Here is a 12,630-nt window from a genome sequence, read left to right as displayed (position 1 = left end):
TTTCTTATGCTGTTCATTTGTATTGTATTTTCATTTATTTTAATAAAATAATTGAATAAAATAAAATGTATTATTGAGACGTGGGAGCAGGCTATACAGATCCAATAAAGTAGCCTAGTTGTCATACCACATGGAAGTAGTTTTAAATGCGATTTTTGAGCCCTTAACATTTTCCATCTCAGTGATTCTATTCATGTGTATAACTCAGGGACGTGCTGGCCATTGGGAAAAGCGGGACAACTCCCGAACAGCCGGTTCATTCCCGGACGGTCCTGCAGGCCGGCCATTAGGACAAAATTAAAAATAAAATGTCGGCCTTCGTTCCATTTTGGGGGCTGGGTGGCCAACAAAGTAGATCGTCACTGTCACTAGTTTAAATCATTTTTAAAATGATAAATACAAAACAAACGGTTTTGGACATACTGTACAAGGTTTCCACCCGACAACGACAAAATATAACTCATGTAATTGGCCCACTGCTTGTCACTTGTCATGATCTGAAATGGCAAATCTTTGAGTAGCAGCAGCGCTATAGAGAGAGATCTCTCTCTATAGCGCGCAATGAGGGCCTCTACAACTCTTTTTCCCGGGCTGAATCAGGGGCCCAGCACGTCCCTGGTAGAACTGCTACCAGAGGGCCTTTCCTAGTTCAGACGATGCTGACTTGCTTACTCCTGATCCCTGTTGTCCCATGCAATGGTCTATCACAGTGATTCTCAAGCTTTTACATCTCGAAGACCCCCATTTTGGTGTGAATAACCAGTCCTCTGACCCCTATAACTGAGTTAAATAACAGTAAGGGTCAATTTGGTTCCTAAATATCATCATTTAGATCTACATCGACACGTTGTGAGCTTGTAGATCAGCTATTTGAATTATTTAAATGTTTTTCAAAATAGTAAAAATAGGCAAAGAAGTTTAGGGATGAAGGCTAAGGCATCGACAAAAATATAATCTACAAGCTCATAACGCATAACGAGGAAAACCACCCATTCTCAGTACACCAGTGTGATGTCATCACGGTGTGGTGTGATTTGCAATACACACCCCAAAATCAATCCTCCAGTTCTAGGCAACACAGAAGAGAGGGAACTTTTTATTTATTTCCACACGTCTCCTATAAGGTAGGTATTAATGACATAGTTCAATATTGAAAATGGGTGGTTTTCCCCTTTAAATGTTTTTGCCGCTGCCGAAACAAACATGGCATTGTGCACACAACTACACATTAAATGTGTAATTCACACTTAAGTGGGCCAGAGAAATCATGTTCTCTTGCCCAAGTTTGGATTAATGAATATACAGTATTTGTTTTTATCTTATATTACATTTTAGAACTGCAGCCAGCGGTTTTTGTTTGTTTGTCAGTCAGACACGACCAAATGCAGCACTCCAATTGGCTAGGACTGATCACGTGGCACACGTGCCAACGTCCTCACGTCACACCAGCGCCATACGTGCTGACGTAGAGTCAACACCAGGCTAACAGTTAGCTAAACAAATGATGTACTCACGTTTGCATAGTCAATAGCACTACTGTCCACATTCCAGTACATTCCATCACTTAGGCACGAGTCCCGATCACATTAACATAATCTTCATGTATGTACATCCCATTACAGCAACGTAACGTTACTCTTTTTAATTCGTGGAGTTCTTCACCGGAAGTGCGTCCGGCCGTCAAATATGTCCGACCGGAAACGTGCTGCGGCACAATAGTTCCGGCCACAATAGTTCCCCCCCCCCCCCCCCCCCCCAAAATCTTTTTTTTTTCTTTTTTTTTTAACACCTTCAAAGCCGTCCGCACTTGCCCGTACTTGCCTCGACCACCAATTAGCCGATCGTCTATTCCCGTACTTTCCCGTAATTTATGAAATTAATCATAATTTTTTGAAAAATACAGTCGCAGGTCGTGCTCTGTCTCTTTAAGAGACGTTGTGCAATCGGATCACGTCAGAAACGTGATGACGTCATCGGCTGGCTCTGCCACTGGCTCCACGAGCGGCCATTACGTTCCCCTTCACTGTGTGTGCTGCAGCCTGGCTTAGCCCATCCCCTCGTCTTTTTCGACCAGACGACAGGCGAAATCAAGGCTTCGGAATGAGTGGAATACATGGAATTAGATCGATGTGCGTGCGACGAGGACGTAATGTACTTTCGAACGCTGTTTTTTCTCGCGGATTACCCCATCTCGCTCCATGCAAATGAACGGCAGAAATACAGCCAGCAGCAGCTTCTAAGTAAGTGGCCGCCCAAACACGTAGTGTGTGCACGTCCTGCTGGCTTGCACTGAACGACCCGCGCGCGTTGTTTATCATTTGGTGTGTTTGTTTTTTAAAATATGTTTATAAATAAAACGCTGATTGCACGGCAGTACCGGGGTTCAGGGGGTTCTGCCGGGGCTTGGAAGGTGTTTTTAACTTTAAAAAAAAAAAAAAAAGTTTTGGAATAAAGAAGTTTTTTAGTAAAGAAGCGGGCGTGGACTCTAGATGTGAGCGGGCCGAAGGCCCGCAAACCTCTAGTTTTAGTACAAAAGAGAACAACATTGGAACTGTTTGACCTTGAAATCAGCATCAGAATTGTCATAGGCATATCATTTCAGGACAAACAAATCTGCATGTTTGGCATGCATGACAACAGTTTGTGTTGTGTGATGTCAGTCTATATAAGGCGTTGTGAAATGCATTTATATGACCTTCACGGAGAGCAAGGACAAATCAAAGATAAGAGACAACATGACTTCTGTAAAAGCATTAAACCCAAAGGCTGAGGTGGCCAGGGCGCAGGACGCCCTAGCCGTGAACATCAGCGCCGCCCGTGGACTTCAAGACGTGCTGAAAAGCAACCTGGGACCCAAAGGGACCTTGAAGATGCTCGTGTCCGGTTCCGGGGACATCAAGCTGACCAAAGACGGCAACGTCCTGCTGCAAGAGATGCAGATCAAGCATCCCACGGCGTCGCTCATCGCCAAGGTGGCCACGGCGCAGGACGACATCACGGGAGACGGGACCACCTCCACGGTCCTCCTCATCGGCGAGCTCCTGAAGCAGGCCGACGTGTTTGTGTCGGAGGGCCTCCACCCCAGGATCATCGCCGAGGGCTTCGAGGCCGCGAAGGAGAAGGCCCTCGCCGTCCTGGAGGAGCTGAAGGTGACCAAGGACATGGACAGGGAGACGCTCATCACCGTGGCGCGCACCTCCCTGCGGACCAAGGTCCACGCCGAGCTGGCGGACCTGCTCACCGAGGCCGTCGTGGACGCCGTGCTGGCCGTGGCCAAGCCCGGCGAGCCCATCGACCTGTTCATGGTGGAGATCATGGACATGAGGCACAAGACGGACAGCGAGACGCAGCTGGTCCGAGGCCTGGTGCTGGACCACGGCGCCCGCCACCCCAACATGAAGAAGCGGGTGGAGGACGCCCACGTGCTGACCTGCAACGTCTCCCTGGAGTACGAGAAGACCGAGGTCAACTCGGGCTTCTTCTACAGCAGCGCCTCCGAGCGGGAGAAGCTGGTGGCCGCTGAGAGGCGCTTCATCGACGACCGTGTGCGCAAGATCGTCACCCTGAAGGACGCCGTCTGCGCCGGCGGCGACAAGGGCTTCGTTGTCGTCAACCAGAAGGGCATCGACCCCAACTCGCTGGACTCCCTCTCCAAGGCAGGCATCGTGGCTCTGCGCCGGGCCAAGCGGAGGAACATGGAGCGCCTCACCCTGGCGTGCGGCGGCCAGGCCATGAACTCCCTGGACGACCTGTCCCCGGACTGCCTGGGGCACGCCGGGCTGGTGTACGAGCAGACGCTGGGCGAGGAGAAGTACACGTTCCTCGAGGACTGCCGTAACCCGCGCTCCGTCACGCTGCTGGTCAAGGGGCCTGACGCGCACACCGTCACGCAGATCAAGGACGCCATCCGGGACGGCCTGCGGGCGGTCAAGAACGCCATCGAGGACGGCAGCGTGGTGCCGGGGGCGGGCGCCTTCGAGGTGGCCGTAGCGGACGCCCTGGTGGCCCACAAGCCCAAGGTGAAGGGCAGGGCGCAGCTCGGCGTCCAGGCCTTCGCCGAGGCCCTCCTGGTCATCCCCAAGGTGCTGGCCCAGAACGCGGGCTACGACCCACAGGAGACACTGGTCAAGCTGCAGATCGAGCACAAGGAGTCGGGGCAGCTGGTCGGGGTGGACCTCGACACGGGCGAGCCCATGGTTTCGGGGGAGGCGGGCGTGTGGGACAACTACATCGTCAAGAGGCAGCTCCTCCACTCGTGCACCGTGATCGCGACCAATATCCTGCTGGTGGACGAGATCATGAGAGCCGGGTTGTCGTCTCTCAAAGGTTAACGGTCAGGAACCAGGAAATAATATTTTATAAAAGCCATCTCAGAATATGTATTATTGCTGAAGGACTTGCCGAGGTGTACTAAGAGAGTTCTCAAATTCTGCCCAAAACCGTCCCTACCCGGTCCTTTCTAAAATGTATGCTAATTAGTCAGGCCGGGCCTCGGGCTCATTGAGAAATAAAACATTTTTATTATAATTGTATTAAAGTTCTGCCCAAACCCGACCCTATCCGACCTGACCCGACGTTTTTGGGCCGGGTCGGGCCTAAAATGTAGGCTAATTAGTCGGTTATAGGCCAGGCCTTAATTCTCAGGGCTGTTGAGAACTCTACGAAGTAGGACCCGTTATCGGTTATCTTGCCCACTGGCTTTAATGAAAACATTGTGTGTCCGGCCTACATCCAGGCACAAACAGCTCAAAATTTGTCGTCCGGTTGAAAACCGGGGGGAAAAAAACGTGTTTAAAAATTGTATGCCAGGATCCCATTGGCCAAGCTTTACAGGACACGCTGTGTGATTGGCTAGCATGACGCTTAATGAAATCAACTCATAAATAGCACCGCGCACTTCACACTAGGTGTGATTTTTATTTCCCTCTAATGGATTTTTTTTTATTTTCATTTTATTTTTATGGAATTCTATGTTTGAGTGTGTTTTTAACATTATGAAGTTGTGAATTTGGAAAATCCTTTGAAAAGAACCTTGTGTGAAGTGAGCTGTGCTATTTATGGGTTAATTTCATCAAGCACCCCGCTAGCCAATCACAGCACGTCCTGCGAAGCTACAAACTATGAGTGGTTTGTGCCAAGATGTAGGCTATATCTAGGCCAGATGTAGGCTATATCTAGGCCAGATGTAGGCTTTTTCCTCTGCTTTTGACCAGACAAAGCTGGCTCTTGTTCCAGGATTAGCGCTCAAAAACAAAATGTAAATAACTAAAAGTTAAAACTAAAGGTTTTTACTCGCAACACATTACAACTGGTCAGGAAAAAGCGATCGATAGATTACATTCAGGATCACTGCATGGTTCCCAAACTGTTTAGTTCTCACGATGCATCCCTTTGCGCAGTTGTGATGCTTGTAGATCGTCTATTTTCACTACTTCTTAATTATATATGTTTTACATTCAAGGAATTACTTAGATTTGTTTGTTTATTTATTTTAAAAGGCATAACATTATTTTAAAAATATACATTCTGAAATGTATATGTTTTATTAAATGTCGGATAAGAATATGGGATTTTTACTTGATTCCTGATCCATGTAAATTGGTCGTGACCTGTCAGTTCCAGTGTTACCAGATTTACCAGTGTTACCAGATTTTGTGAGAGAAATAAGCAACCAGGTCTATGGGAACAAGCCCCAAAGAAGCCACTAACACATGAGCACTTTATACAGTATATGCATCGGCTTGGCTATTTGAAAATAGCCAATCTACAAGCTAGCAAGACCATGGACCCACGTTTGATTTATTTTAATCTCTGTGCCCTCAATTTATACTGTAAAATACTGAGTGCACTTGGTCCCCTTTTGGATCCATTTGATTGATTTCCATACACTTTTTCCATACTGACCCCCCATCTCTCTCTCACTCACTCACTCACACACACACACACACACACACACACACACACACACACACACACACACACACACACACACACACACACACACACACACACACACACACACACACACACACACACACACACACACACACACACACACACACATATGAACAATGAAATGTGTGACCACCAAGAAATTTTACAGGATTCTATCTGTTGCTGGTAGATTTCTATACTGAAGGAAACACTGTTGGAAGTATTTTACGTTATTTATTAAGTGAATTATGTGAAAAAATCATCCTCATCAACAAAGCTTATAGTGCAATGGCTTAGTGAAATTACCGTTACGGAGCGGATAAAAGCGCAGAACTTTTTTTTAGGCTTATTTAGGACCTAACGATGGATTTTATAAGGGTAAACATCATGGATTTTTTATGTTTACCCATATAATATCCATATCAATTTGGGCTCCCATAGACTTTCTATACAGGAGGAAAATACCCAGAAAGAAAATCTGCTTTAAGTAGGATGTGAGGGGTCTAACTAGGGGTTTGTCATGATTCTGAATCCATTGCAAGCATTTGTTTTGCACAAAAATCTTTCCTTGGGCGAGAAATAGCCCCACAAAATGATGGTTTAGTGATGAGTCATCATTTTTCACAGTTTTTTGGGTGTTTTTGGGGGCCATTTCTCGCCCAAGGAAAGATTTTTGTGCAAAACAAATGCTTGCAATGGGTTCAGAATCATGACAAACCCCTAGTTAGACCCCTCACATCCTACTTAAAGCAGATTTATTTTCTGGGTATTTTCCTCCTGTATAGAAAGTCTATGGGAGCCCAACTTGTTATGGATATTATATGGGTAAACATCAAAAATCCATGATGTTTACCCTTATAAAATCCATCGTTAGGTCCTAAAGAAGCCTAAAAAAAAGTTCTGCGCTTTTATCCGCTTCGTTTCGGTAATGTCAAAAACCAGCGTTAAGCAACTGAGCTATTAAAGCTTTTAAGAAACAAATTAGCCCTGAACCAACAAAGGTTAAAAACAGGGCCTTGGGCTTTCTTCTTAAAACTGTACCAGCTACGTGTACATTCACAACTCGCGACTTTGGCATCCCCTTGTGGATTGACCTGAGTTTGATAATATGATGTATAAACAGTTTTTTTTCTTTGTTTTTTCAAGATATTTTATCTGTGAGTGTCTGGTTCTTTGCCATGAGGACAAAAACAACATTTTATATCTTCATTTTAATTTGATATGATTTTTTTTTCTCTCACAATGACTCTTGAATTCAGTAAAAGGGGGAATTTAACTCCCCTCATGTAATCATAATTATGTAAAATTATATATAAAACAACAAAAGTCATTTTATACTGTATGTATCAGGTCGCACTTTTTCTTCGGAAATGGTGTGCCCATGAGGAGAAAGTAATGCAAAATGACTAGGCGATGACTATGCTATGACTATGCTATGGGGCAGGGACGTGTAGAGAAAGGCAGGGGCTGACGTTTCTAAAAGGGCCTTTTGGTGGAAATATCGAAAATAGCAGACCTCCAAGCTCACAACGCGTCACACTGCGACGCGTTGTGAGCTTGAAGGTTGGCTATTTTCAGTGTGCATGGATTTCTACACAGAGAGGGACATCCTTTCAACATAATGCTGCATTCAAGTTCAGGAGAGGCAATTCTCTTGAATGCTGCCTTCAGGTATGGCATGGAAAGAGGGGCATTTGCATTTCTTTCACCATAGTAAAAACGGCATTCATGGTCTGGAGAGGGCACTTTTGACAGACAGATAAAAGGGCAGGGGCTCCAGCCCCCTCGTGCACATGCCTGCTATGGGGCCACAGCACCCATAGCTAAATGGCCATATGGGGCCACGGCACAAATGACAAAAGGATGACTAGGTGACTAGGTGCCGGATGATTTATAAATCAGGTGACTGGATAAAACCTGGTCATTTTAACAATGCTGAAATGACAATAACAAGGAACAACACAATTTACAATTCACAATTTAGGCATTTAGCAGACACTCTTAATCCAGAGCGATTTACAGTAAGCAAGGTCAATCCATCAATACATCCTTTGTAAGGAAAAGGCAATAAGCTAATCACATCATTGATCACTCACAGACCAACGTGTGTTTTAATGTCATATACTGTATGTGCTGTTAAGATCAGGCCTGTGCATGTGTGTGTGTGTGTCTCTGTGTATAATATGCATAATGAGTACTTTCTACTTTTGGTACTGTACTTTAAGTACATTTTGATACCAACACTTTTATAATTTAACTCAAGTACATTTTCAATTCTACTTTATAGCAGTAGAGCATTTCTACATTGCAGTGTTCATACTTTTACCTAAAGTAGTAGTTCACCCCCAAAATTACTTTTTTACTGTTGATTACTCATGCCATAGAGACTTGAGTTCAATAATATTTTTTTGTATTTGTGACATTCCTAAGACAAAGATGTGATTATAGTACATTTTCCCCCATTGATTCCAGATGGGGCCCCGAATGCATGGCCCTGGATGGAGACCCAAATGCATGGCACTGGATGGGGAAACCGTCAGGGTAACTTTACTATAATGTATATATATATTTTTTTGTCTTAGGAATGAGACAAAAAATATATATAATATGTAAATATGTATTGAACTCAAGTCTCCGTGGCGTGAGTAATCAATAGGAAAAAAAAGTCATTTTGGGGGTGAACTACTCCTTTAAGTAAAGAATTTGAGTGCCTTTCCTACCATTGGTCTGTCTGTGTGTCTTTGTGTGCGTGTGTGACTTAGAGCTCTGTCTTCCTCCTCATCTCCTCTTCCTCCTTGTGGAACACTGTTCCGTCAGGTTGTGTCTTCCATGTCAGCCTGACATCAGCTCCACTCAGCCCTTTGTCCACCAGCTGCTGTTTCACCTGTGAGAGGGACACACGCACGCATTCACGTGCACGCGCGCACACACACACACACACACACACACACACACACACACACACACACACACACACACACACACACACACACACCACCTTGTTATAATCTTCATCAGATACGTTATGGTGCCATGGCATTGGTCCGAAGGTTCATTAGTCAGAATTTGTTAAGGATACTATGCCTAACTCTAACCCTAACCCTAACCTTAACCTCAGTATTAACCCTAACTAAATTTGGACTAATGAACCTTCTGACTAATGAACCTTCTGACTTATGGGCAGTCCCCATATGTTATAGCTTAAAAGTGAGTTTCCGTCAGTGAAAAAGAGCCTAGAATCCAATATAGACCTCTGATTGTAAGACAATGATACACTTATAAGTCAAATGTCTGCAGTTTTAAGATGTTTAACCAACAACCCTTCCCACGCGAATGTCACATGGGTTTCAATTTCCTGGATCCCATAGCTCACACACAATCAATTTCATTATAAAAAAGCTAACTAAACAATCATTTCGGCTGGAAGCATTGCAAACCTATAGTAGCCTAGTTTCTTCATTCTAAAACATGTACATTGTCGTTGCCTTTTTTTTCTTTTTTGCATTTCCCAAATATTCTCATGGACAGAATCTGATGTTTTATGGGCATGATTAATCAGTAGCGTGCTTGGTTTTGTTTCAGGCTCAAAACAAAGTTTTCTGAAACATCTATAAATGGGATTGCACTCTATTCTCTTCCACAGACATTGCCTCTCTGATACCTTCTAAGGTGCCGGCTACATGAAGCTGGATATTTGTGAACATTTTCTGGTGCTGTTGGGGCTTGCAGCCACACAAAGCTGGATATTTCGGCTGCGAAGCTGGATATTTTTGAAACCGGATAAATAAGTGGAGAGATTGAAAAATATCCGATTCACTGGATCCGTGTAGACAGGGAACCCTGATATCTCTGAAGACTTTACTGTGTGTGTGCTAGAGATGTGCGGATAGCGATTTTAGCCGCGGTGGACCGCGGTGATCCGCGGTGCAGTCGGATTTGGATCAATCAAATATAATTATTAATTAATTTCGGATATCCGCGGATGAAATAATGAAGGAAATAAATTATGGCCTAATATATCTATCAATAAAAAGCTAAATCTAGGTATGCTTGTGTCTGTGTTAGTGTGTGTTATTTTGTATAATTTGTAAAGTAACCATCATTTTTCATGAGGCAATGTGCAGTCCACGATAAAACTAAACAGCTGTGTCCACTTAAAGGCAACGGCATCACGGCATGCATCGTCGCACTCATTACCTCTGGTCGCTGCGCTAAAAAGTGAATCTCTCTCAGCTCCATAGTCCATATTGTAAAGTACTGTACAGTAGGTAAGTTAAACTTCCCACTAAGTTGTGTTTGTTCCTCTCTCTTTCGCTCTCTCCCTCGCGCTCTCTCTCTCTCGTGTGTCTGACTCTGTCTGTCTGCCTGCATGTCTGTCTGCATCGACGCAGGCAGCACCGACTCAAAAAAAAAAAAAAAAAGAAAGAAAAAAGACGAACGGAGACATTCCGTAGGCTAGATCAATGCATTTCTGTGATCGCACAACTAAGAAAACTAACAGGGAATAGCCTACCAGAAAATATTAGCCTAATAATAAGGGTAATAATAATAATAATACTTTTGAAGTTGCGGATGAGGATGGATGCGGATTTATAAATTGGATGATATAATTAATGCGGTTGGATAATGGGCGGATAATTAATTTGCGTGGATGGATTCGGATGACTTCAAAAGCCTATCCGCGCATCACTAGTGTGTGCTTGTTAGACCTAGATATCCTTGTCGTGTGGACCTAGATATTTTTCTATGTGGATATCTGAAAAACAAGGATATATGAAATATCCAGCTCCGTGTAGCCTAATGTCCTCATCAGACATTACTTCTCGGGACCAGCCGTCATGTTCTACTTGGACTCGAACCATACACAGTCAAGTAAGCGACTCTCACCTGCTTCAAGATGGCCTCCCTCACAGCAGCATCCGTCAGGGTGGCGGGGTCGGTTGGAGTCACTTTCAGTTTCAGTCTCAGCACCTGCCTGGGGATGAAGGGGCACTCTGTGGACACTGTGGGCATGAAGGAATCCGTGGTGGCTGTGGGGACGAAGGTGACTGTGGGAGAGGGGGTCTCTGTGGGGACCGTGGGGACAGAGTGGTTTCCTGTGGAGACCGACGACAAATGTTGATTTAGTTTAGTCATAGTCTTTTGAATACAATCTCATTTAGTTTTAGTCATATCTTAGTCACCTGAAAAGTTTTAGTCGACTAAATATCATGCGATATTATAGTCGACGACTCGACTAGATCTGCTATTTTCAGAGAGCGACACCCGAGCGCATCCAAATGTAGCAGAATGGGCGTTCGTTCCCACAGTCCACTCTCCGCCCACTCAGCAGTGGGTGATTGCCACCAGTATATAGAATGCACCACTCCTCTCAGAGTCAGTCGTCTCTGCTCACCTGGTGCCACGCTCCTCGTTGTGTGTTGCAAACACTGCAAACACTGTCTTCTAAACGCTGGCCGTTGGGCTATATATATATATCGCGGTGCTCCTGTCTTGTGCAATCCAGGTATGTCTCTCTGTCTTGCTGCTTAAACAATCGCCAGTATATGCTGCATAGTGAACTTGAACTTGACCATGACCGTTTGTTGTCTCTTAGCTTTGATGCTACCACGCTCGTCAACGAGCTCCTGCGCTTCTGTGCGGTGATTAAGAACACGCACATTAGGTAGGTTTATAGTCCTCCCTCTCCGCAGTATAGTTTCGTTTGGTGTCTGCACCGGACTAAACATGGGCTTTGTTTTATTATTCCAGTAGTAACAGCTATACCCGGGGGCCGCTGCGCGGACGGGACATCCGTGTCGGCCGCTGTTGTTTAAGTGGTGAGTTGTGCATCTCTCTGTTCCTGTCTCTGTGAACTTTATAGTGTAATTAGTAAACTAACCGGGCCGCTTGTTGCCTGTTTCAGGGCCAGGGCAGCTGCTGCTTTGCGGACCTTGTACGGTTACCAGCCGTTAAGAAAAGCCCACGTCTGAATGATACTGTGATACCACATACCACTCTTCCTCCATTCATAAAAGTGTCGGCGGCGGCACGAAGACACGCCGGTTGTACAGCTGCTTATAGCCGTCCTACCCGGCGGTCCATCGCCCGGCTTTATGGCCAGCTTTATTGTTTGTTCTTTTGCTTTATGAGTTATTGTGTTGGATTTATTTAGTTTACTTAGTTTATTTTGGTTCATTCATTTTGATTTAATTACAACTATCCGGCACCAGGCCAATATATATATATAGACGGCATTATTTAGTTTCAATAGGAAACAAGTCCTTATTGAAACTACTGTGAATCCATCATTTTAACACCTGTCTCTTCTATTACACAGGTCACGGTGCTGGGGCCTTACATTGGGACAGGGACGGCCGCCCAGGGTTGTGGTAATCCCCCCGTTTGCTGTGTTTGATTTACATGATTTTGTTTATATTTACTTTGCTGTGCTTTGTTGGAGAGCCACTTCCCTGGGGCGGTTGCCCTGTACCCATTCCCCTTGCCCTTTGCACCTGGCCCATAGATAGACACACACAAGTGTTTTATTGTTGATTGCATTAGTAGCCTATACACTGTTCCTCCTTTTAAATCTATTACCAGTATTATCATTACAGTGACTAAAGGAAATGGTGATGATATGATATACTGACTATAAAAGAAATGATGATGATATGATATACTGACTATAAAAGAAATGATGATGATATGATATAC

General features: G+C 44.7%; 1 protein-coding gene across 1 annotated transcript; it reads left to right on the top strand.

Annotated features, from left to right (window-relative positions):
* Nucleotides 1-2,735: 2,735 nt before the first annotated feature.
* On the top strand, nt 2,736-4,331 carry LOC308297744 (T-complex protein 1 subunit zeta-like; the record flags this gene model as incomplete). Its single annotated transcript, XM_080741306.1, has 1 exon — nt 2,736-4,331. One exon carries the CDS (start codon nt 2,736-2,738, stop codon nt 4,329-4,331), a length of 1,596 nt encoding a protein of 531 aa, XP_080597432.1.
* Nucleotides 4,332-12,630: the final 8,299 nt, after the last annotated feature.

Source organism: Nannobrachium achirus, assembly GCF_963921795.1.
Source record: "Nannobrachium achirus genome assembly, chromosome: 14".
NCBI classification, from domain to species: Eukaryota; Metazoa; Chordata; class Actinopteri; order Myctophiformes; family Myctophidae; genus Nannobrachium; species Nannobrachium achirus.
This window is presented reverse-complemented; position numbering and strand designations above follow the sequence as displayed.